This window comes from Echinococcus granulosus (genome assembly GCF_000524195.1).
Source record: "Echinococcus granulosus chromosome Unknown EG_S00143, whole genome shotgun sequence".
Lineage (NCBI taxonomy): Eukaryota > Metazoa > Platyhelminthes > Cestoda > Cyclophyllidea > Taeniidae > Echinococcus > Echinococcus granulosus.
Window position 1 is genome coordinate 23,977 of NW_020170523.1, and position 25,967 is coordinate 49,943.

A 25,967-nucleotide genomic window follows, 5' to 3' on the forward strand; every position below is an offset into this window, starting at 1 on the left:
ATGGACGAATACAAAGTTGTTGTTCTCGGTGATGGAGGAGTTGGAAAGAGCGCCCTAACTGTTCGCTTCGTCACAGGGAGATTTGAAGAAAAGTACGACCCCACAATTGAGGACTTCTACCGCAAGGAGATTCTGTGAGTTCGGTATTCAAAGTTTGAAAATTCTGTTCATTGCTTCCTTTGTCCTATGCTTTGTTTTCAGGTATTTACGGCTAATAGATCTACTTTTATCCTATCAGAAGGTGTAGAAGACCTGCTTGTTATTTGCAATTTGTTCTCCTATTTTTCTTTTTAAATAAATGAAGCGTTTTCAGTGCAGAACATTGGTGGTAAATTATTCCAAAATTTTGCATCCTGTGGATATTTTCTCAATTTTCCGATATGAGCATATATCCGTTCCAAGTATTACCATTCCCTTCTCTTGAGTCAAAGAAGGCGTAATGTAAACCTTTTCCTTTACCACTATGACACATTATTGTAATATTTAAGCAGGTCTCTAGCATAATGTGCCGATGGTTGTCTAATTTCTCTAGGCAAAATAGCTCTATTGGAGTGCAAAATACTCCTTTTCGTCTTGAGTCGGTCACTTTATTTCTCTCTTGAATATTTATTTCCGCAATGTTTCCAGTAGATGTTTAGTTTTTCCATCTTCAGTTATCTTACTGTTGCTCTTACTTCTGTCAGTCAGAAACACCTTCCCTATGAGCTTTTAGTTATCACCCCTGGCTTAATATATTCTAGGTTTTCTTCCCTCATCATTGTTAAAATGTTCTTCGTGATGAAAATTGTCAAATTTTAATCAAAAGGCGTTTCACATGAATCACGGCCAACATAATTTCATACTTTCGTCGCAAGCGTCTAATCCTTCCTACGTATTTACAGATGATCACTTTTATCAGATTTGTCTTAATCCTTACGTTTGGTACCAAATTTTGACTATGAGGCGTAGCCACAACTCATCACTGACCTATTCCAAAGTGGCCTGATTTGAGCAGCTCTATGTCCTTGTCGTATAGCCAGGGTATCTCATGTGGTTATGGTTTTGTATCTTATCAAATGAGTCTTATTCATGCGGGCTTAACCAGTAATTAGGTAGCGAAACGTCTGATTAATTTCTGTTGTAAAATGCAGCTTTATAGATTAGGCATCTAGAGCTTTCTAATAAAGTGCTTGTCGTTTAGACCTTGAAAAAAATCCCCCATTTTTTGAGGAATGCACGTTTTTAGTCAGCAAGAATTCGAAAAGGCAACTATGGATGCTGTTGATTAGGTGAGATTAAGTCCTTGAGTGCTTTTTATTGAATAAACTACCTACAGCAACACCTATGATAAATCATTAACTAAGTTATCAAGTTGTAATACTAGATAACCTTTGTTTTTGGGAAAATAAGTAGTACCCACGTATTGACAAGTTTAGTTGCTTTCGGTTGTGAAAATAACTCTTAATCTCAAATATTGAGAACTATCCAATGCGGTGAGTGCCTTTCAGTAACAAACCAACTTCATAAGCCAAGCTATTGTTGAGGCTATTAAATATATGCAATTAGGGCATCCAGGTCCATTCAGTGGAAGCAGTGCCTAGAGTGGCAGAAAGAATAATCACCTCTGCTGCGTTGAAATTATTCATTAATTAAATAATTGACGTGTGTAAATGGGAGTACATAGTTTTAAGAGAAACTGACACGCAAATACACAAACACAGGCTCTGCCGCAGTTGTAAAAGCAGCAGTATTTGCGCACAAATTTTCCGAATATACAAATACACCGACCCATATGCATATGTTAAGCACAAGAAACTACATTTTTTCAGAGATTGATTGTACACTATTCCATTTTTCAGTCAGAATTCCATTGAGTTATGGAAGTTGGAGACCCATGAGGGGACTCATAGCACTTTTAAAACTAGCTTGAATTGTGTCACTGTGACAGTCAGTACAGGTTGTTGTGATCAGGTGATAGAACTTGACACCAACTCGCCAGGTGGAGGCGGGGATCGCGATAAAAAGTGGATCAATTTTCGACCTTTGGGTAGCGGAATAAAACTGTCTTTGAAGCTGTTGAAACGTTTGGAAGTGTTGAACAATTATAGAGCATAAATACCTTAGTGCTTCAGATTTCTCTTATTTTTTTGCCAATTAAAGTGTTTGTTTACTCGCAGCCTCGAACTTTGTTCTCCCAAGAAATGCGAGAAAAGCGGTGATAAATTTTGCGCGCCTGTAAAGAATGAGAATGCGTTTAGTGAATATGCCAGTAAACTAAGATCAGTCACTTCGATAAACAGTTATGAGGTGACTTGATGTAGATGTCAAGACCACATTTGGCCATCAATCCAGTGTGGTATGCTTCTGCACCCAATTGAGGAGCTGTAGCGCATTCACCTAGGTTTGCCTCCAACTTCTTTACTAAGTTCCTCGTCTAGTCTTGGGGTTTTTTAAGTGTCTACTATTGGGATCGCCGAGAAAAATCATCCAATGCAGCTCATAAATGTTTCATGATTCTTGATTATCCTTCCCAGACCATGAGTTGTTGCATATTCAGTCAATCTGTCTCCGGCACATGATTCGGTCGGTAAACTGGCAAAAAAACGTCGTATATCTGGTAGTACATGTGTTGAATAACTATTACACCCTTTTTTAAAGTCCCTAATGTAACAATAAAGAAGACGCTAATTTAATATCCCCAACAGCAAAGCATATTTTCGAGTTGTGTTGATCTTGCATCGCCATTTGATGTCACGGATTGCAGGTCACCTTCGCATGAAACCAAGTGAAAAACAATCTCACCAGATGGTACTTTAAATCAAAACTGTCATTTTATTTTCCGTTTGTACGATTTGCTTCCGACTATGAGTTTTTTTTCAGAATTGTTTAAAGCTTTAAATGGCATACAGCCGCCTAACTCGTAGATTGGCATTTCGGCTTAGCTGTCATTAATTTTTTGTAAAGTTGTTAAAACTAAATTAGTGTACAAACTAGCCATTTTTTATCGGTGCATTAGTTGATTTTGAAGCCTTTTTCCATGCATATATGCTACAAAGGTTTTAGAAGAAGGCCGATCACCACAGCCAGTGGAGCACCTTCACGTGCACTATACCAAATTGGCCATTTCAAAAGTGTAATTATCCCCTCCAGACGCGACACTGGCCACGTATTACATACCTATGGACCTCAGACTTGGTAATGAGATCAAGAGGTCATACATGTGAATGCGCTAAACAGTCTGTAAGCAAAGTGACTCTCATGATTGTGAACATTTCACTCAAATTTATTGCTATTAACTTTGTTGTGGTGAATGAGATGGCATCGCGAGTCCTGACAAATGGTTAGTCTTGAATGGATTTCGGGTCAACAATCTTAGGGGAGTGGTCTTTTAAATTTTGTGCTAAATATTATTGCGTAGTGTCCCCTTTTGGAAAAGGATTTTAAATGTCTACGTCTTATTTAATAAATACGATAGATTCCCAAAAATAAGTGCCTCTTGACTGTCCGAATATTTGCTTTAAGCGAATTTTTAATGCCCTCTTGGAAGTAATGGCAATCCTCCCGCTATCCATACATCGTCATTTTTCCAGTTTTTTTGGAATCGACTATAAAAACTGTCACTTTTAATTCACTCTACTTGGCTATCGTCTGGCCTCATTTTTGGGCTTTAGGTCTTCCACTGTGTTGATGCCGTAAAGAGACTAAAGCCTCAAGAACCAATTACTGAGCAATTTCCATTAATTGATAGCCCACTCCATTTTCTTTCCAAAAATAGAGGCCTTTACAAATGGCGACACTTCTGTTCCAACATTTGTCCCAATTGTGCTCCCAGTCTGGATTGAATTCATTCCATTTCAGGCACTAAATTGTCACTTATTGAAAAGCAATCGGACATCAAAGTGCCGCCCTTCTTGTACATCTTTAAAATCACTGCTAAAACTCATGATTTAATCAAATATGATAATGTTTTCCACTTTGTCAGTCGCCTGCTGTCATGTGTTACACTTTGATTGTCCGTTTTCTACTGAAAATACAACCATTTTTACGGACATTTCACGCCTACCTGTGGACAGAGTTGTACTTGTTGCGTGCATGTTTTTTCTACACACTTTATTCTAAATAGGCATTTTTAAGGGTTGATTGTGACAAATTTCTACAAGTGTGATTCCACATCCACTTTGTTGATGCAGCGGTGTCTCCCTTTCCCTAACCAATTCTTCCACTTTAGACAGATGCTCATTATATGTATTGTATGTGTGAACTCAAGGCACCACATTCCCGTTACTACTCGATCACGCGATAAAACAATTTTTTAACCATTAAAAGTTGTGGTGATGCACTTTTCCTATTGGAGGTCAAACAAATGAGTGGCAATGCTGAAATACAGTCATTACAGAATGGTTTCTTGGGTTGACATGAGTGCATACTCACCGCGTTCCGGTCAAACCGGGTCATTTAAGTCTAAATGACGCGGAAATTAATTGCAGAGAGTGGACTCTGTAAATTGCTTTTTTCTTTCGATACAATCTCCTACTACTACTACTACTACCGAACTTGGCATTTATCTTTCTGCGGTATACCAGTACTTGGAACGTTATATCAGCATGGCCAAATTGTTTTAGCGTAGGATACCTCCTTTCTTAACTTTCCGTTTCGGTGCCACAGTGTTTGCCAACTTTTCATAATTTCAAGTGCTTATGAAATGTGTTTTGTTTAACGTTCCCACAGAGGAGTTCATCCCTTGGGACACTTTTATTAGCGTAAAAACGAACAACTGCTGAAGTAGCATCAAAATCTATTGGGACATCTTCTTGAACCAAACGTTTGAGGTTACTCGTAAGAACCAAAACGAGGACGATTTCACTGTAATAATACTTGTAAGTGAGGTGACCTTTTCATCACGTCAGTTAATAATTAGGTCATGACTGCGGCACATTCTTGCGTATCAAACTGCGAAATTGTTGGGTGTTTTTCATCGTGTTTGGTTCCATTTCATGTGAGAAACTGCAGGGATTTTCAACTCAAAAAATTTCATAGTCGAGGACCGAAATGTTTTGGTGAGGAAGTGCAACGTGTAGGCTTGACTGGGTAAAAATTTACGTTCTAAACAGGTTTTTATGAATTATTAACCATTTCTGGAGGAGATAAGGCCAATACTGTTTAGTTTTGCTTTTTTCTTAACGCAAAATGGTTGCGTTGAAAGAAATGCTGTCTTAGTGAAGGCGGCTAGATTTTCCGAAAGCGCCATCTTAGTTATTTTGAAAAGTTGCCGCTCAAGAAGGTTACTCGATCTCTCAAAACTTGAATTCGACCTTAATTCATACAGGAGTGAGCTTTTTGCTCACTTGATGGGCCCTTTACTTATCATGAGCCATTCAAGGAAGTACTAAGCGGCTCCGGTAGACTTAAAAGGCGAAAGTGGAAAAAAAGTGGATCGAATCAGATCTCGATCCACCTTGGAGTGGACGATAGTTACCAGACTAAATTGGGAAGGAAAGCACGACACAAAGATTAAGTCGATTCATCTGAATCGAGGACAGGAATGAATGCAGCTGTGGCTTGCGGCTCTTCTTGATCACTCTTTAAATGCCTCCTCCTCACCTTCTATCACCTACTTCTGACTGTCGAGGAGTTACTTCTTTGATGTGCGACCTTACCCTTACCTTCCATTATTTGGCCACCACACAAAAATGCATCGGTTCCTCAAAACTTCGTCCCTAAGCTATGGTGTGCTCCTTCCACCACTGTTCTGCTGTCATAATGTCCAATGTCTGAAATATCTCGACGCCTGACGTTGCCGTCATAAGTCGTGTGGGTCTGAAGGTGCCTTCACCACGGATGTGCAGAGGGACTGGCAATGTAGTGGCACAGGAGTGACGTGAGTAGAACTTCCTGCTCCATTCAGTCGTGAAGACTGAATTGGGGAGGACTGGATGAGGTCGCTAAAATGCCCTTCTGCCACTGTAGCCCTCCACGGCTTAACGTGAAGAGAGTCTCGAGAATATCGACATACACGTAGATGTAGACGCAGACGTACACCAGGTGTGAATTGAGCTATGACGAGATTTCTTCTAGAGTCTATAACACTCTTTCCAACCGCATTACTTGTGTTCCTTTGCAAAAGTTGGTCGCACCTCATCCAGATGCCCAATTTGGAACAGCATCAAAAGCCTATTGTTAGTGTGTGGATGTTTATAATGTACAGTACGAGTAATCCACCCTGTCATGCAGACAACCCCTCGCAAATGTGTCTCAGCAATGTCACGGAGGTTTCACATCACCAGTGAAGGCACGCATTCAGCATACGGGAAGGTAAGAGGAGGGGGAGGAGACGTCTCGTCATCCGTACGCATTTCTGTGTGAGAAGAACAGAGTAATCACGATCCAATTTGCATACCTCCCAACGGTACTCCTCTTCACACCTCACCCTTCACCCCTTGAAGAGCGTTACACCACTTCAATCGCATACGCAGTACAATGCTGTCTTTGCTGTAGTACTGCCCTCCCAGTAATACGTTGCATTGAATGCGTCTTTTGGCTACTCAAATTGCAGACAGTAGAAGCACTAGTGTAGGTTGAATAACTATAAGCAGAGGAAACCATGTCTTACACGCGGGCATTGCATTGAAGACAGTTGTCAAGTAGTTGTATCGTTTTGGGAAAGATATCTACTTAAGCGAAATCATACTTGTGTTTTGACAGGATTCAAGTCCTTCTCATCACAGATAAAGTACCGCCTTGGGGATGCCGACTTGAACTCCTTGTTGAGTGAACTAACGCCAGACTCACTCTTAGTACTGAAGGCAATTATATTTTGAATATTGGGATCCTTTGAATAAATAACGACCTCTTCAAAAGCCACTTGAGATAGTGTTTTAAAAGCTATTAGTGCTTTTTTATGGACGGTGTTTTCCTCTGTTTATGTGGTGCTAAAGCATCATTTTTAGGGCGCTTTGTTTATCAGTGACTAGAGCTGTCACACCTTTCATCCTTCTTTTACTCATTAAGCCCACCAAGTGACTGTAGGATTGTGTGGTTTCCGACAGTTGATTTCTTTACCTACATAAAAAAGATAGGAAAAGATGTTGCATAAAAGTGAAGTTGGCAGGCTTGCGCCTTCATGTTCCACCTCTGGAGCCGTGATATGACGTGGCAGCTCTTGACGTCTGGCTCTGATACATCATTACTCTCACTTCCATTTGGGCAAATCAAGGAAAAGTTTTAAGTAGCCTGGTATTTTTGCCCGAACGTTGTTTGGATCGGATCAAATCACTCTTTTATGTCCCACATTTGACATTGTGGCATGAGAGAGCATGAAAGTCTCCTGAAATGTTGGTAGCCTTGCTGAAAACATTCCGAGGTGATGAAGTCAGAGACTTCGATTAAATTTGCTCTCCCTTGTTGTATTCTTCCGAATCTCATAATTGATTTCGTGGTAAATGCCTAGAAGTATCTCGCACTTTTCTTTCTTCCTACATTTTTTTGATCAAACTAGGATTCGTGCCAAAAACCCCAGACTTAGAACTCAAAAATAACCATTTCAACAGAAGAACTTGCATGTTTGTGCCATTTTACGTTAGGTTGCCTGTCAATTAGGTAGATGTTTCATCCACTGCATGTAAGTTCGTGGAACTGACTGCTCTATTGTGGACTGGACGGAAACTACCACGGGTGGGTTTGTTACTGACAACCGACTTTGAAATATTCACATTATTTGCGTGATGTCGTTCCCTATTTTACCTTACTTGATGTCTTCTACACGAGTCGATGCGTGCAAATTTTACTTTTTCATTCACAATAAGCTTCATCAGACTCTGTTTCATGCACTAGTTTACTCTCCGTTGTCTGCTGCCACCTTGGTTAATGTTGTCTAAATCAGACCGGGTCAAGCACGACATGGGCACACCTGGCACAAACAGGTGCCTTTAATATCGGCCATTGGTAACCTTGAAAGTCTTGGTTTGACTTTAATGCACCTCGCAGTTGGACATGTGCTTATGTCCTCGTTTACACAATCTGTCGCTGAAAATCATCACTAAACATCTTAATGTAGACTGTTGTATTGATTAAAGGGTATCACACCTTCCATCCTCCTAGTCTCATTCTTCTTCCTTCCTTTCCTCTCTCCTTCATCCAGAGTAAATGGTAAGGCGTGCATGTTGGAGATTCTTGACACGGCGGGCAGTGAGCAGTTCTCCTCACTGCAGGACCTTTACATTCGCAACGGCCAGGGTTTTGTGCTCGTATACAGCATTGCCTCATTGCAGAGTCTCCTCGATCTAGAGGCAGTGCATCAACAGATCCTCCGTTTCAAGACTAAGGCGCCTTCCCGGAAGTCCAAAACTTCGAAGTCAGCGCCATCGCCAGTACTACCGCCAATTGTGCTGGCGGGTAATAAGGCGGATCTAACGGCAGTAGGGCACCGCGAGGTCGCCAGGGCCGACGGGGATGCGGCGGCGAGGCGATGGGGTTGCTGTGCTTTTGTAGAGACCTCGGCGAAGACGGGGGAAGGTGTGATGGATGTCTTTCGAGAAGTGGTTATGCAGGTAGGGTTTAGTGGCAATAATCTCTACACGTTTTCTCCTTTACTTCTCAGTCAATTTCCGTACAATGTCCACTTTCATTGTATTCTTTTTTCCATATATCTAGTTTATTTGGCATGTTATCATGTGACTGTTGAATATAGGTATCAAGAGGAGGTGATAACCATAACATGTTAAAATATTAACAGGATAATATAGACGTTGAGGTGGTGATAGCCCCCTCCCTACTCTCCATCCAGAAAGTCCTAATCTGATTGCTTAAGCATTTCTGGTTGTTCCGCAAGTTCTCTTTGGTTCGTGTAGATCTCAGGTGATTGCGTCTGTCCTCCATCGTAGACGTACAAAGGAGTCACAGTCTTCGGTTAGATGAAGTGGTAGTTGCCTTAGAAGTTTGGAGTGGGTGAGTAGTAAGTGGATTTTTTGGGGATAATCAGTGCTGTGTTCGTTTGCTTACCGAACGGTGCAATAAAAAGAACCACACTTTAAATCACATCACTCAGCCAAAACACAGCGCGTTGTTATGACATGGAGGAATGCATAGCACTTGCCTGGCAGCTTCACTGCCATCTTCATCACACACGCGTTGCGTTATGAATAGACCGAAAGTTGATCTTGACACGCCATTGTCGAGACTATGCAGTCCTCCTGAAAGTGATGCGCCTTTCTTGAAGCGATTCATCACCAAAGCTAAGCCGTTTAATGTAGGTCATGCCTGGGCGGTAATTTCTGTTACCGCCCACCTTGACAGGAAGCTTGTTTCGACAAGTTACAACAAGCCATTGTAGTTTTTTGGCATCCTTGTCCATAAGAGAAGAATATCATTGTAATTGCTACCAGAATGTTGTGCATTCATCATTTTCAGACATTCACTAGCTGAAATGATTGATGTACCTATTGAAAGGCTAAAGGTCTTTTAAAATTGTCTGTTTTTAATGGAACAAGATCTTCAAATCCATGTACTGTTTGTCCTTCCTCCTATTGAATGGGTATTGTCATCAATAAAAAATAGCTTTAACCTGCTTTTAATTTTTTTCCTTTTGGCCATCTAGATGTGTGGAATCACCATACTGCGACATGTCAGCGTCAACGATGAGATCTGAGAATACTGCTAGAAAAATGGAACTTGCTAAAACCTATAGTTTGCCGGATCTTTGAATGTGCTAGGAGGATTGTTCTCCGGTTTGAAAGAAAGGGCCTAAAGTATTGATGTCATGTCCTGGGTGTCTCGTCCTCATAATGAATACTCATTTTCATTATTGTAAGACATTTTGGTTCGTACGAAAGCTTTAGGTGCTTTCATGTCCTTATGCCATCCACCCGAGTGATGTGCCGTAGAAGTATCGTGCTACATTGTCCTGTCAAGCATGTCACAATGCTACCTGTGAAATAGACGAAAACACTGGCGTCGTTGCAGTTGGTGAAGCTTCCACTTAAAGCACCTTTGCTTTCAAGATTGTGTGGTGGAAATGATGAAGAAGTTGATTGAATAAACAATCCTTTTCCCGTAAAGGTGTCCTAGTGCACTGTGCTCCGGCTGATGCACAAGTCGCCAGCATCTCGGAGGTAGGAGCCAGTCAACAAAGCCCAGATTTTTTATTCTTCTCATGTGAAACTGTCACTGCAAAAGGCATAGTCATTATTCTCACATTGGGAACATTCTACATCTCATTTAGTGCTTTAAAATGTTCCGGTTTTTTCCAAAACGCGATTTGGTGTAACCGGCTGTCATAAACTGATAAAGGACACATGTCAAATGCCTGTGAAATGTAAGCTAGTGTAGTATAAATAGGTCGTCACGCATATGTGACACGGGTTTCAGACATTTTTTGTTGTGCTCTCCACGGAAGTGCGACTGGTAGGTGTTTTAGCAATAGTTTGACCAACGCCCTGTATGACTAACATGTCACGTCGTGCTATGATGCTGACCTTGAGATACAAAATACCGATAAAGTACGATGGCTAATTGTAGCACCTTTGGAGATTGGGAAAACTGTAACACGGGGACTTCTTCAAAAGTTCATCGCATGATATTGCTAGCTTTGTGACGGTTGAGATGATGAATGTAACCACGAAAATGTTTTAAAAATGTTTGTTGTTAATCCAGTAATTGCATAACACATGCTTAGTAGGAGAGACCACGATATTTTCTAAATTGTTTCACCTCAGTTAAAAAGGCCTTAAAAAGAGAACAAGGAGACAATAAACAAATGATATATCACGGATGGTGAAGACCTCCGAGAGGGTGCTTTTCAGGAGCATGTATTTCATTAAGATGGCCGACCGAAGTAGAAAACGGCTTCTCTATTCTAAGTGGACAGTGAGTGAATGTGTAATGGAGTTGATTTGTGACGCTGAAGGGGAAAAAATTATAAAGTTGGAAATATTTGGCACAATCAATGAAGAGCGAGACCTTATACTGGTGTCCGTTACTGTAAAACGAAGTTGAATGCTGCGATAGTAGAAACACATTTGTCGAATATAACAAATATGCATTTTCCAAGTGTAATTTTCGCATTTCATTTGTAACGGTCTTGGTAGTGGACATCATCAAACTAGTCCTTGACAGTGTGAACGAAATTGGTGACAGTTCTTTCAAAGAGGTGTTGAAATTAGCATCACTGAGGCAGTCCACCAACCACGGGTGAGAGTTCTCCCTTCAAAAAAATAGTATGATCTCTCTCGAGTGGATCTCCCTTGCAACACGATTTGACACCTACTCGACGATCGTCTCCAGTTCAATGTCCGCATGTACTACATGGTTTTAACTGCTCACAACCATTCAACCTACACTAGTGCTTCTACTGTCTGCAATTTAAGTAGCCAAAAACGCATTCAATGCAACGCATTACTGGGAGAGCAGTCCTGCTGCGAAGGCAGCATTGTACTGCGTATGCGATTGAAGTGGTGTAACGCTCTTCAAGGGGTGAAGTGTGAGGTGTGAGGAGGAGTACCGTTGGGAGGTATGCAAATTGGATCGTGATTACTCTGTTCTTCTCACACAGAAATGCGTACGGATGACGAGACGTCTCCTCCCCCTCCTCTTACCTTCCCGTATGCTGAATGCGTGCCTTCACTGGTGATGTGAAACCTCCGTGACATTGCTGAGACACATTTGCGAGGGGTTGTCTACGCGACAGCGTGTGGAGGAGACAATGTGTGTTGCTCCTGTCGTGCATTATGAACTTCCACACACACACACACACACATACGTTGTGAGAGCAGCTGCTGCATTCAACGCCTTTTCACTTCTCAAACCTTTAAAGTCTTTAAGGAATCCAAGTCATTTGGTGCATTTTCCATCATTTTCCCCAACGAGACGGTGGTTTTCCGCGGAATTCACGTTTACAGACCTTTTCCTTCCTAGAATTTTAAGGAAAACTCCAACTTTAACGCACTCTTATTTTCCAATTGCCCACTTTATTTGGAGTGCGATCATGTGATTGTTGAGTGTGCACGAGGGGATGGGGCAGTACCTCTCCTCTGTCCCAGCTTGAAGTATGTTGTAGGGCTTTTAACACTACTAAGTCTTGCGGCATAAAGCATGCGATGAGGTAGTGCGTTATGTTACCCTGACATAACAGGACTTCCTTTCAGCCGATTGACCCATCCTGTCTTTTCTCCCCACAAAGTCCCGAGGTTGGATTTGACCGCCACTTTACAGGTTGAATTGCGCACCGTGGCCGTAGTATTTCTAAGGACGAATCCAACACCAATTAGAACAGCCGAAATCTCTTGACACTCAAAGTGGATGAAAACACTTCTTTTGCGATCTTGTAGATGGCTCAGGAGTCTGCAAAGAAGAAGGGCTGCACCACTGGAGCCTGTGCTATCCTCTGACTTGCCGGCCTGCTTCTCACCTGTCCTGCCTCTCTTTCTTGGGGTGTGGGTGTGTGCTGACTTTGTAAATATTTACCGTTCCTCTCTTTTTTCGTTATTTTTGCATATTTATAACTGTGTGTACATATTGCCTCGATGAAGAAGATGAGACGTTTTTCTTTACGATGCCTCCTATCGGTGCTGGATACGTCGTCTTTTTTGAAAAAAAAAAAAAAAACAAAGGTAATTTTTGGGGGCTATAACAGTTCACTTAATCTTCATAGTTATCTTTCATAATGGTAGAGAAGATCTAAGCGACTCCAAGTCTGTTAGTCGAACTGGTGCAGAGGTACAGGTGGAACAAACAGGCTTCTTATTTTACTCACGGCCATCACAACGTCGAGCGAAGGTGATGTGGATGTGAGGCTGTCGAATGAAATAAAAATCGACTCACGGTTAGATCCATCCTGGGAGTGCTTTGTTAGGCGGTACTTTGTCGAGTAAAAATATTTCGAATAATTCTATTGGTGTAGGAACACCTGTCTGAGAGTAGGGCTACCGTCCAACAGACGCGTCTAGAAGGAAAACAGTTCTTATTTCTCACGAGGCCAACTGTTTGAAGTAGCTCTGTGTCCCCTTCTGTTGTGGGTCCAGTCGGTTCACTTAGATGTGAGCTTTCTTAGAAGCTTCAAGTGAATGCAGTTTTAGTCCTCTCGTCGAGTCGAGGAGGCATGTTAGTAGTACTAGTTACTGGATTTGGGGATGTTTTAATCACTAAAGCAGTACGTAAAAACTTTTGGTCAAAAGTAGAAATTTTCTTGCAAGGATAGGGGGTTACGCAACCATCGTTTCTGATGACAACAGAGGTTTTAATTTTATTGGCTCTTAAAAGGTGTAACTAACAACTCGGGGTCAGGTCACAAAGTGATGGGTTTTACTGTTGTCACTGACTGGCTGCAAATAAAATTGACGGTTAAAAGGGGACCGCTTTGTGAGCCTCTGCATTCTGCCGATGGCTCTCGTGTGTCGCCTAAGTTGACTGTTGTAGCTTTTCTAGGCTTTGTAGAAGTCGCAATAAGCTAAAGTGGTGTCGAATAACAGGCGCAGATTGCATACTGAAGGACTCGAGGGGCTGCAAGTGTGAGTAAAGGGCCGCACTGCGTAGCGGAGTGAGGGTACACCTCACAACGACGCAAACACACATATGGTGATTTGATATATGTTTAACAGTATATATTGTAACAATGTGCTTATTGGGTTAACCCTCCGTTTTGGCTACGTGGGAACTTAAGTCGCCGCCTTTGTGCTTCCTCTAAATGGCATGGCCTCCTAACCAATGGGAGTAGAGATCTCCCTCCCAACATTTCTGTACGTCGAGAATACGCTTTCTGCTCTGGTATGATGGCTTCGTTCGCCGTTTGGGAGGGTTTGAAGTGCTGCATTATAACAATGTGGACTCATTGATCCCGTTGGTTCGTACCTCCGATTGTGGAGGAGTTTGACTTGGAGTCGTTCCAATGGCCTCCGAATGGTTAATCATACAACCTCCTCCACACCCAGTATGGCGCTTTAGGAATTTGGGAGGGCTAGAAGCATTTCAAGATTCATTAAAATTGCTAATTGGTACCCCTTCAGAATGGAAGGCTGAAAAGAGGAAGCGAAAAACGGAACACAAATGTAATACAGGTTTGCTTGAATCCACCTCGTTGGCGAAAGGCGGTCAGGGAACACGAATCTCGTTATGGAATGGACGTCATGCGCCTCCGAGGAGGAAGTATTTCCTGGCATTGGAGTAGAACCGGAGGTTTGAATCGGGCATTGGTAAGGCATCTTGGGAAGTCTTTGTTACTCTCGAAAAGTTCGGAGGTCCACTGGCCTTCTGCGTTGGCCTTCATTCCCTTGGAACAAGCAGGCTCAAAAGAAGCGGGTATCCTTTGTTGGTATTATTAATAAAGGGTACAGAGTGCACCTCCTCCTCGGCAGAAGTCGACGTCCATTCCGTAAGGAGATTCGTGTTCGCTGTCCGACTCTCCCCTCAAAGGTGCGTTCTAATTGAACTATTTCAACAACTACTATTATTTTGTAATTTTTTTGTGCTTACTACATCTCCACTTCTTATGCACTGGTTCGAAAATACATTTGGCAATTGGCGATGAAGCCCGGGTTGTTGCAGTGGGATCCGAGTATCACAACTAGTTCATCGTTTGCCTTCTTTTAAAGAAAGAGTTGTTCCCAAAACTCAAAGCAGCCTACAACTGAATCAGTTAAGTTGAGGTCACCGAACTGCCTCCCGCACATTTGTCCAGCATCCTTTGTTTCGTCATCCACCCCCCCCTCCCCGCTCGCGAGGTCTGACTGGGTTGTTCAACTCTACAGCCCCTCCGCAATCACTTGAAAAGCGAGCGATCTCTGCTCAGCCCTGCGACTCGCCCGACTGAGCTGAACTCATAGCAGTTTGTACTTTAGTGGCGGTCACTCAGAGAGGTGGCAAGGAGGGAGCAACCAAGTTAACTCCGAGTGGGTTTGTGGGGTTACTAAGGTGCACTTTTATTCGTTGAAACTGCTTCCGATGCTACAATCGATCAACACTTTCTCAACGAGCCAAAGGCTTCCTGAGAAATCCACTTTTATGGAGCTTTTTTTCTTCTAGAAGCCAGAAGAAAGCCTATCTCCACTTATACCCCACACTGATTTCCCAAATTCCCCATTCGCCATGTGATCATGCAATTGTTGAGTACTGAGGTCAATAAATGTTGAAAGGATAATATGGAGGATGGGTTAATACCTCCTACCCTGTCCCATCCCATTCCGGAGTACGGTACGGGGTGAAGTTTCCTGTTATCTCGATAGAGTCGGACTTTCATCCAGTCGAGCTACTTAGGCTTGGCTGTTTCCCACGAGGTTGTCTGCTTGGAAACCATCCATCAAGCGGGTTTGTGAGGCCCTCAACAAGGAATTCGTAGCGAACAAATGGTTTTGCAGTCCACCTCATGCGGGGCAGGTGTAGTCGTCTCGAGATGGAGTGGTGGCCGTCGGTGTAAGGTGGTTAGTGGGAACGGAGAACCAGTGATGCGCTCGCTTTTGTCGCAGGTGGGTCGGCCGACAAACAGTCCAAGTCGTTGTAACACCAGAAAGTTAAAATGCAACGCTCTTGAAGGCTAACGCGATCGCTTATTGCGTGGGAGCGGAGTCCACTTCCACCACGACCTCACGTTCCCCTATTGATGTGGGCGCAGACCGACCATCCCATCCCTCCGGTTAGGCATCAGTGGAAGTTAAAGACAGGTAGATCACCGACTCGCTTAACCAACAGTAGCAGGCGGTTCCATATTATGGAGACCGGGGGCTCAGCGCAGACACAACCTGCCTACTGCTGATTGATTCACCACTGGAATAAGGTTGCTTGACCTAAACTACCCCTGGAGGTTACAACCCACAGTCCCCCAATATCAGCATCTGATTGGCTCGAATACAGCCAGTGTGATGAGTGGTTTTACGCTGTCCTTTAAACCAACGAGATCAAGGAATCTCAAAGACCAAACCACTACTCCACATTTGGCATCTTGTACCAAATACCTACTACGCCAACTACGAAACCCACCAGAAGAGCATTTGATGAAACCAATAAGGTGACAAGAATCAAGTCCAAAGGCACCCCATTCTTCCATAAATTAAGAAACAAGCAAACGAACCCAAAAAATTATTACACTATTTGTACAAAAGAGTGGAATCGTCTCCCACATTAATTTGTTGAATAAGATTGCTTCTCACATTCTTCCTTCCCAAAAAATGAAATCAAATGCGAATCATTTGTACCAATAGATGAAGACGGGGAGAAAATTGAACACAGAGAAGAAGCAGAACTCTATTTACAAAGAGCAGTGAAGTCGTGGTTGGTAGATGGGGACTGTACAGACAAGTTACAAGCAGGCGGTCGGCCGCGATCTAGTCGTTTATCATGCTGGAGAAGTACTAGAAAGACGACAGAAAAGTTTATCAACATCAGGTCACCAATGGTGAACCAAGTTCTTCAAAATGGGCATACGCTTGCTTTTAGGCTCCCGGGTGTTGAAGTCGATAGGAAAAAGGAAGGCTAATAAAGATCTAAAAACGAGTTCAAGAATAGGATACTTTCAGCTGTCAAACACTGCCCCCTTTCAGCCCACAATCCTCCATCACACTATCAGTGTGTTATTTCATATCCCAACACACATCATTAGGTTGTCGCTCGCCAACGAGAGGAAGGGGGGAGAGCCTTCGTCACCAACGCTAGTTACGGAGATAACGGAAACCGCGAAATTTCTTCTAACCGGTCAAGTGATAAGAAAAACACCAAAAAGCGGAACGGAAATTTCACCAAAGGGCCGTCAATATAATGGCATCCGGCTCTACGAAGGAAATTCGTTACCTCTAAGAATCTTCTAGATGGACACCGGTAGCCGAAAAAAACAGGACAAATGTTCTTAAATGAATGAGGGTTCTCTACGCACCGCGTTGCGACCTTTGCATCAGTCGAGCACGGATCAGTCCACTCACACAATAGGGAAATGCAGCGGCCACATTTAGCCGGTAATATTAGCAATTTCCTTTGAAGTAATGGACACAAAAACGGCAGAAAAATTCACTACCCGCTCTTTCCCAAAGACAAAAATTTAAGAGTGAACCATGCACCCCAATACCAACCGAGCGGGATGCCTCTATATAGGGAAAATTTCAACCTCAACAGTCTGCAGGGTACTTCCTCCTAAAACTCCACTATGCTATGGCCAACATCACGAGCTGGAAATAGAATACCCAGCAATCATTAATAGCAGATTGCACCACCACTTCCACAGCAAGGCCAATATAAATAGATATCTTCCAACTACAAGGTATGTGAAACGAAGAAAATAAAACTGGAAAAGTAAAATAATCCAACAGATGAAATGTGAACATGGGAGGCAAAAAAAATTCACGAGTGAAGTTCTCAAAACTCATATAAGTAGAGGTGGTAATAAATATTACCTTTAAACAGTTAAAAACCCATGAAACAATAAAGTTGTCAACACAAAAAATTGGATCGCTCTCAACAGATGCCGAAAGTCAAGTATCCCAAACTTTGTCACAACTGAGGGGAAACTCCCCGAGAAGATGGTTTTAAAGGCAGATTTCGCTGAGTACTAGTAAATTTGGTGAATTACTGGCAGAGAGATGAATTTCGGGGATAAACAGGAGCGCACTTCGTGGAAAATAAGTAATGAAGTCTCCCCGATCTAAACCGCCAAAGGTAAGATTAAAACAGAGGAAACAATTCACAAGACAAAACGAGTAGCGAATTTGCTGAAGGATAGTAGCCATCTCAGGAGCCACTGACCAAGGATGCAAAAAAATCCACCTAAATTGACAAAATCAAGGAGTGAATCTCGAAGGTCCTGTTAAGTGTCCCATGTCTGATCAACAAAGAATATGAAGAGTCGTCTAGACTGCTAAAGCAGAAGTTATCCCAAAAAACAAAAACTGATTAATGTCGTGCCAGTTGTCAGAAGGGCATGATGTGGTGATCTACACCAAGTCGCATTTTCTGAAACATGAGGAAAAAATATTGCTGAAGATAAAAAACGTTAAAGTAACCAGGGCCCCCTAAGCTAACCACAGAACCCTAAGCATTACAATCTTGATTGAAAAACTACCGCGAAACCTAAAAAGCATCTTGTACTGGAAATGATAGTCAAGGCTCAGTTAATACTAGAATCCACAATGGCCTCTATTCCAAATCACCAAAAAGTAAGGCCACTCCAAATTATCTCAGGGATAGAACCCGTCGAAAAAACCCTATGCTCTTGAAGTAATGATAACAATGATACAGTGAGATGCAAAGATTTTGATTTAACCGACCAAAATAAAACACTATCCAGTAAACTTTCATGAAAAAGTAGAGGTCATAATGGTTGTCGATATGGCATCTAACACTTTCTCTATTGAGTCAGAGGCATTCAAGGTAGGCAAGACCTTCAGAGATGGAAGAACAGAACGTTCAGTCACCCAAGATTTCATGGCAAGAGTATATTGGCTGTCATGGGAGCATCAAATAGTGATCAGAACTCGAGCACCAAGATCGACTTAAAAACTTAACACTAAGGAGCTATCTCTCATAACAGAATACACTAGGGTAAAAAGCATAAACTTATGTGAAATACAAACGGATAAATACTGCACCAATGAAGCAGTGTGAAGGTTTTGTTTAACCCACCTTTCCGTACTCTCCATGATCTACACTGATATCGGCTCCATCAAAGACGATTTTCTGTCGATGCCAGGTGTCTCGCGTGGGTACACTCAGCCGGCCCGAGCGCGTTCTCCTTAGGTCCCGCACATCTACGACACCTGTGGCGGAAAGGGAAGGAAAGGCAATTTTACCTCCCTCACATAAACCAAATAAGCGAAAGGAGAACTCACCCAGCTGCGTTATGAGTTGGTGGCGCCGGTCTAAGGTGTGGTCCTGGTGCCTTCCTTGGCCTTGGTCCTGCTGCTGATATTTATGATGGCTGTTGTGAAGGGACTCGCGACTCCGACTGTGGCTCTTGCGATTTGACGTGGAGGAGGTTGAGGAGGCGCGGGCCTCCTTAATTCTCAACTTCTTGGGCGCCTTTTTTTCAAGGCGATACGGCAGCGAACAAGCAGAATTCTGTAAACGCACATTACGATCACCTCAGGAATTAACAACAAAATTGGTAAAAAAGGCAACAATTAAGCCTAAATATGGCGAAAACGCCAGTTAGATGAGTTTTCGTCTTGCTTAAAGAACAATCCCATATCGAACATTTAGGGACCTTACGAAGTAGCATTGTAATAACAGAACCCGAATTCCTCTGCGTTTAGAAGCAGAATAAATCGTCGTGAATAAATCCAAGCCGCCTTGGTTTAAATCGCATCTAACCCAATTTGTTCACAGTATCGTGAAGATTGAGACTATTATTTTTGTATTGCAGAGAGGCAACAACAAAGGCAAACCATTCACAAATATTCCAACAAGACTGCAGCTAGCTTGAACATGATGTTTAAGTTATAACTACCACCATCGAAAGGTACATATGGCATCGTCAACTACGTTCTTCAGCAGATCTGATGACCAGACGCACCAGCAACTTGAAAAATTTCGGCAGGAAAGGTCACCCCAGTTAAATTTGTTCTTGAATATAAATGGCGTTATCAAAGCACAAATGCATGCGAATGTGCACAAACCCGTTTTATAACTTTTATCTTAATGACTGACGATGAAAGTCATATGAAGGCAAAGAAAATATAAATTTCGAGTGGCCACAAGCTGGCGACATGGATCTATTTAAGGACAAGACAATCGGACAAAAAGCCCCATAGAATGAAGTAAAAATTGAATGCTGCCACAAAAAATATCTGAAGACTACTTTAATGCTTTTGAAGAAAACAACAAATCAGAACTCGGACGATGGTTAGTTTCGTATAAACATCAAAAACATTGCTGGCTCGGAAAGGTAAAAACAGGACAAAATAACCACTGGCCCCTCCCTAAAATGAGTCAACCTGAATCACCCCAAAGATGGCGGTTATATCTCGATTCTCCATATCAATATCCTCGGATTGTTACCTGTTAGGGCAAGCACCAACACACCTTATATCGAAAATTAACAGCTAAACATCATGGAATCAATTCCTTCCAGCACTAGTGGCGGTGCTGCGAGAATATAAAAGCTTGCCTAATGAAGCCGAAGAAAACAGAACCCACTTTGGAAAATTATCGAAATGCGAGAAAATCGCTTAGCTTTTAAGTGAACTAATGGATGAAGGCTTCAAGCCAGAAAAAATTGAATTTGTCGAGAAGCTGCACAGAACGAAGTCAACAAATTTACGTTAAAAGAAACTAGTTTGCAGTAAAAACACCCGCTTGGCACAATCAGAGGTCAAATGGTTTCGTCTGTAGACCTGCTTTAAACTAGTTAAAAAATTCAAGTAAATGCCATCCTATTCAATCCCAACAGGCCAGATTTAAGGGACAAGAGCCAAATGGGCACCCACTTTTGGTGTCCTCGATTGAGATGAACCCTTCGACTTCTGGGAGGAATAAGGGCAGCACCGAGAGGACTCGGCCACCATATCATCACCACTATTATTATCATCTTCCTGTTCACCAAAAAACACCTGGGCATCCATATCCACGACTGCCGACCCCTTCGCCGAATGACCCGAGGAGAGCACCCTCGCCTCCTTCTCCGACTGTCGCCTACGCAATCCGTGAGAGTGTAGTTTATGTGACGGCAACGTTTGTGATGGTCGCGACAGCAATGGCGTGCGCTCAATGTCCGCGTTCCTCAGGATCATGTTTAACTGGAAGGTTCATAACCACATTGAATCATGGTAAGAAAAAGGGGACTAAAATAAACCAACCCGCAAATCTTCCTCCATCCAATTGGAGACTGGGGTCCGCTCTCTTGTCCTCCGCGTCTCCGTCGCAACATCGCGTCGACTTTTTCTATCAGCTGACGATCCCGTCGACGCCAATCGAGATGGTGAGAAATCGTTGGAAGTTTGCACTCCCATTTCAACAGTTAGTGGAGATGAAGAGGAAGCTTTGCCTCCCCAAGTAGGATTTCGCCTACCCCTTGTGGAGAAGTCATTGCTGTCGATCTCATTCAGGACGGACGCGCTAGGAATAGGCTCATTCTCATCCCGTATCGACTCAGTATCAGAGGAAGGATCAGAGTAGCAACTTTTGTGGGGAATCTGAGAGGACGAAAGGGGGTGTAGATTGGAGAGAACCAAGTGAAGACTAGGAGGACAACAGTACATACACACTCTGGTGAATCGGAATGCCTTTTGGAGGATGAACGGCGTTTCCTCCGAGAATAGTGACTGGGCGAATTGAGAACAAGAAATGGCAAGTCTAGTGTGTTATCCGACCTTGGGTCAACATCCAATGGCTCCAAAGTTGTCGCGTCGACATCTCTAATCCCATCCGCCAGTGCTGGAGACTTCAGCCTCTGAAACATAATAAGATGATTGAAAAGGGACAGGCAACAGCGAACACAGTTCAAAAATCCGGCTACATCAGTTATCAATACATTAGTCAAAATTAAGAAACAGCCTGATTCATTCACATTATCGAAATCCTTAAATCAGGGAAATGAACGAAATGATTTACAGTTTGTCTGAAACTCGGCTTTTGTTGGGTCAGGCGATAGAGAAAGCGGTACAGAGCCCTCATCCAATTCCGCCTGTTTTTCGGTGGAAACCCATTGGAAAAGGCCTTCCGCAAATGCATTGTGGGATTGATTTCTCCCACTTGTGGGTGCTGAAGCTTGTATAATTCCCATGAGATTGGTCCGCATAATTTGAACAGCCTTTTTCCATCAGAAGCTATGTCTCCACGATAATTAACAAAAACTATCCTGTCCGAACAGATAAGTTGGCCGGATTTAATATAGCGTCCTGCAATACGACACTCACCATCTTCCTCCAAATTGACAGCTACCCAGTTTTTGATACTGATAATGGTATCCGTCGGTTCTGGACAGATACTACTGATCTCAGTGGCACAATCAGCATGTTCTTGCGCAATAGGAACACTTAGAATATCTGCGTTTGTTGGAGGACTACTCGATCGAAGATGCACAGTATTAGGAACAACGGGAGTAGGCATACTCTGGGGAGTCATGGGGACTGATACAGGCACTTGTGTAGTCAAGTTATCATTCGAAGGAAAGGAATTCGAAAATTGGGGAAGAGAGAGAACAATGGGACGGCCGAAATAATAGGGCTGACTAGGGAATGTAAGTGGAGAAAAGAAATGGTTCATTTGGGGCAGAGGTGATGGTGTCACAGGCAGTGAAGCTAAAACGGATTATTCAAATGACAAGTTTGCATACATGGAGGCCACGAAGGAGGAGTTTCAACGAAAGCATTTTCCTTCTGCCTACAAACACTAGAAAGATAGAAAACTGCTTACATCTTAAAAACGACAGATTCACAGAACAAACAACTTTACCACACTTATCGACCGTCTCGGGAGGCACGCAGATATAAACAAGGGTAAAAAGAATTCAACAATTATGAAAGTGGAATCTAAAAGGTTTTAAATTGCACTTGAATATTAATTTTTGAAAGTTTGATATTCTCTCGAAAATTCTTTGTATAGCACAAGTTGAAAGCTTTTACATGAAATGGTTTGCATAAGCACGAAATTTGAAGTCAATAAATTAAGTGTTAAAATAAACCTTCTTTGTAAGTAAATAAAAATTAAAAAGGCAACAAAAATTGCAGTGACGATTAACTATTCTTTACTCTAAACGGTCTCAAAGTTACAAAGATTCATAGTCGCGAAAGTGATACCTCAGGTTTTATTTTAATTTCTGCTGCACTGGCCTGACAACACGAGGCTTCCTTAATGACAAAAAAGAAGACATAATGCTCAGGCAGAATATATACGTTTGACAAGTAAAAGATACTTGGGCCTCTAATGTAACCTGAAGGCTAGTCCACCCGATGTGGTACAATGGCCATGACAAAGACCCTTTACAATAATAGACTGTTAAACAGAAAACTAAGGCATTGCGAAACCTCTCCCTTCCTAAAATGAAGTCACTGGAGCCTTTCTTGGCCACCCTTCTGCTGCAATTATCACGACGTCGTCAGCGCCGCAAGAAAATACCCACGGACCAGTCGTGCCAGTAATCAAATTTCTAAGCCATTAGAGAGATACCTGACTGATTTCTTCTAGTAAACAAACCTGATCTGGAGTTTTCCGTAGTTTGAAGACTGGATTTAGGAACGGGCAATTGTAATGGCTCTCGTGCGAGGCCATAAACAGATGAAGGAACTCTGGCCTAGAAGAAAACTTGTGAGAGGGAGAATGAGATATAACATAGGTCCGTGAAAATGGAGGTTTCGCGTCTACCCCTCCTTGATACTTTTTTCTCACTTCGGGGCTGCTCAGTTCTATCTATCCAGGCTCACTCCATCTAAAAGGGAAATGGAGAGGGTACCGCAGGTTAACTTCAATGACAGTCTCATGTAGATACTGTATGGAGTCTCTGTAACGTGACTTACAGATAGTTTACGGCCAGTGTTAATTCAGTTGTTAGTAGCTTTCCCACGGAACGCAGAACTGTAGGAGTGGCCGAGGACAGAGGTCAATTTTAGCCCTTCTGCCTGGGGCTATCGCCTATTTTTCTATTCGTAGCATATATACCTCTTCTCCTCCGCTAAGGTTCACCACCCTCTGGTGGAAATCAGGACAGATGTCCTCTAAATCAGGTTCTCTTTCCGCTGCCACCAATGTAGCATCCGGAGAATTCCTTGAAGACAAAAGACGACATAATGCCCTGGCAGAATACATGTATTTGCCATGCAGAAGGTATTCGAACTACTGGTATGACCAGGAGGCCATCCCACCCAGAGGAGGTACAATAGCCAGGTAAAATTTTTTCTTACCAATTCTAACCGTTAAGCAGGCAAGCATCCTATTACACCCACGCTTAAGGCTTCCTTATTGCATTTCCGTGCCTCCAAACTGTACCAGTATCCACGCACTCCTTCTGTAAGACCGCAGCATTTTTTCGACATCAAAAAGACTTGGATTTATATAGTGGTTAATTAGTAGTTCAAAAGCTAACAAAGGAATAATAGATACTCAGACTAGGGAAAAGCTTTGTTAAATGGCCTCCAATTATGGCAGCAGTTTTTGAACGGCATCAAGTGAAAAACAAACCCATTTGTACAGTATCTGAGGTGGGTATGCAATACCTTAATCAAATTCTCAACTACTAGTTTTGTAATCGGGTTACTAAGGCCGATCTCTCCTCCATGTTATACCAGTACTACCAAGCCAGGATGAACGTTGACAGTACATATTCTAAATGAAACCTATTGCAACACGCTAATATTGTGTTTAGGCTCCCAAGTATGCTTGAAAGGTAATAAAATGCTCAGTGAACGAAACCCCGTCGGGCGGGCTAAATGCCGTGAACTACAGGTGTACTCAGACACTACTGTACTACGATGGTTGTTTAGCTCGGTTTTGTTAAAGTGACACTTTTGACTTGGCCATTGTACTGTGCCGGGTGGACTGGCCTTCAAGCCATGTCAGTAGCAAAAATATCGTCTGCATGTCAAATATATATGTCCTTGCGGTGTATTATATCTTCTTTATTTTTCGGGGAAGTCTCGGGAGGCTACATTGGTGGTGGCGAAAAGCAAACCCGATTACAAGGGGCATCTATCCTGATTCATACTACTGGATGATGTAACTTAGCTAGGGAGAAGTACATATGCTGCAGATAAGGAATTCCGCGATAACTTCAATTAGGTTGGCCGAATTTGATGTCTACCCTCTGCAATTACCCCAGTCGCGCGTTCTGCGGAAAAGCTAATTACAACCGAAGCGACACTGGCCGTGAACCATTTGCACTAGTTTCATTGCAGTTTCCCTACCGTACCTGCATTAATTTGTCGATAAACTGAACTCATGATACCTCTTCCACTACTCTATTAGATGGCTGGAGCCCTGATAGATATGAATTGGGCAGCTCCGAAGTGAGAACAACGAGTCTAGGAGGAACAGACGCAAAACTCTTCCCCACGGACCTGTACAAAATTCCGCCCTTCCTTACACAAACCTACTCTTAGGCCAGTGTTCCTACATCTGTCTATGGGCGTGCATGTTGGCCAGCATAATACTCAGTCTCAGAATCCATTCCTCAAACCGGACCAAACTCCAGATGCAGCCAGAGTTGCCAAGAGTGATTAGTGCCGTTAAAATCAAGTATCTCTTAAGCTAGATAGCAATTTGCTGACTAACATGGCCGGTTCGTGGACATTTCCTTACAGCACCGACGGCGTTGTGATGGCTAACGCAGGAGGTTGACCAGGGGGAACGCCAGAGACGACGCTTAAAGGAGGAGAGGGGCCATGTAGTACAATAACTATTTAGCTCTCTGTTTTGGCGAAAAGCCACCTTGAACTTGGTCACTGCACTCTGCTGGGGGGCCTGGCCTTTAAGCCATGCCAGTGGACAAAATATCTTCTGCATGTGGATTATGCATGTCTCGACCACGTATTGTGTCTTCTTTCGTCTTCGGGAAAGCCCAGACAAGCTGCACTACGTTAGATCGAATATTCGTATATATTCTACTAAAAACTCATGTCTCTTTACGTCTTTAGAAAAGTTTTAAGAAGCAAAATTACAATAGCCTTCATTCTTAAAATCTTGCAGGCGAAATAATTTTAAATTAGGCCAAAAAGATCTAAAAAGGCGGTTGTCAAAAATGTTAGCAATTGGCAAACAAATCCTAACAAAAAGAAACAAAATTAAAAAGGGGATGAATTTAAAACCTGATAGACCTTAAAGATCGAAGTTAAAATTGCTAAAGAAGTCAAAAAGTGCAAGTTCTACAAAGAGAAAGATGCAAAGTGGAGAGACTCAATTTTTTTTCAATTTTCACCTTATTACATGAGTTTTATGATTAGCTACTGTGATCTGATTTGATACAAGCTTTTCACGATGCATATGCAAAGGCCTCGACTGTCATTGGTCGCAGTTTCGGTTTGCAATGGTGGATGTAGTAAGCACCGTTTCATTGATCTCTTTGTCAGCTCTCTTTCTAGGCAGGTTTCTATAGC

General features: G+C 42.6%; 3 protein-coding genes across 3 annotated transcripts in view; 2 read left to right on the forward strand and 1 right to left on the reverse strand. All coding sequences in view use genetic code 11, as the record gives it.

Annotated features, from left to right (window-relative positions):
* Nucleotides 1-12,359, forward strand: EGR_09321 (Ras-related protein Rap-1b; the record flags this gene model as incomplete). Its single annotated transcript, XM_024498570.1, has 3 exons — nt 1-134; nt 8,117-8,525; nt 12,300-12,359. The coding sequence occupies 3 exons, from the start codon at nt 1-3 to the stop codon at nt 12,357-12,359; spliced, it is 603 nt and encodes a 200-aa protein (XP_024347001.1).
* A 3,844-nt stretch (nt 12,360-16,203) lies between these two features.
* On the reverse strand, nt 16,204-22,146 carry EGR_09322 (hypothetical protein; the record flags this gene model as incomplete). The annotated part of the gene is made up of 7 exons (XM_024498571.1): nt 16,204-16,299; nt 18,568-18,701; nt 18,774-19,002; nt 20,370-20,678; nt 20,739-21,120; nt 21,147-21,331; nt 21,493-22,146. 7 exons carry the CDS (start codon nt 22,144-22,146, stop codon nt 16,204-16,206), a joined length of 1,989 nt encoding a protein of 662 aa, XP_024347002.1.
* Nucleotides 22,147-25,848: 3,702 nt separating this feature from the next.
* Nucleotides 25,849-25,967, forward strand: part of EGR_09323 (Transcription initiation factor IIA subunit) — a gene marked incomplete at both ends in the record, with an annotated part of 711 nt that continues 592 nt past the window's right edge. Inside the window, one exon of the mRNA XM_024498572.1 lies at nt 25,849-25,909. Coding sequence (XP_024347003.1) covers nt 25,849-25,909 — 61 coding nt within the window. The remainder of the gene's footprint in view (nt 25,910-25,967) is intronic.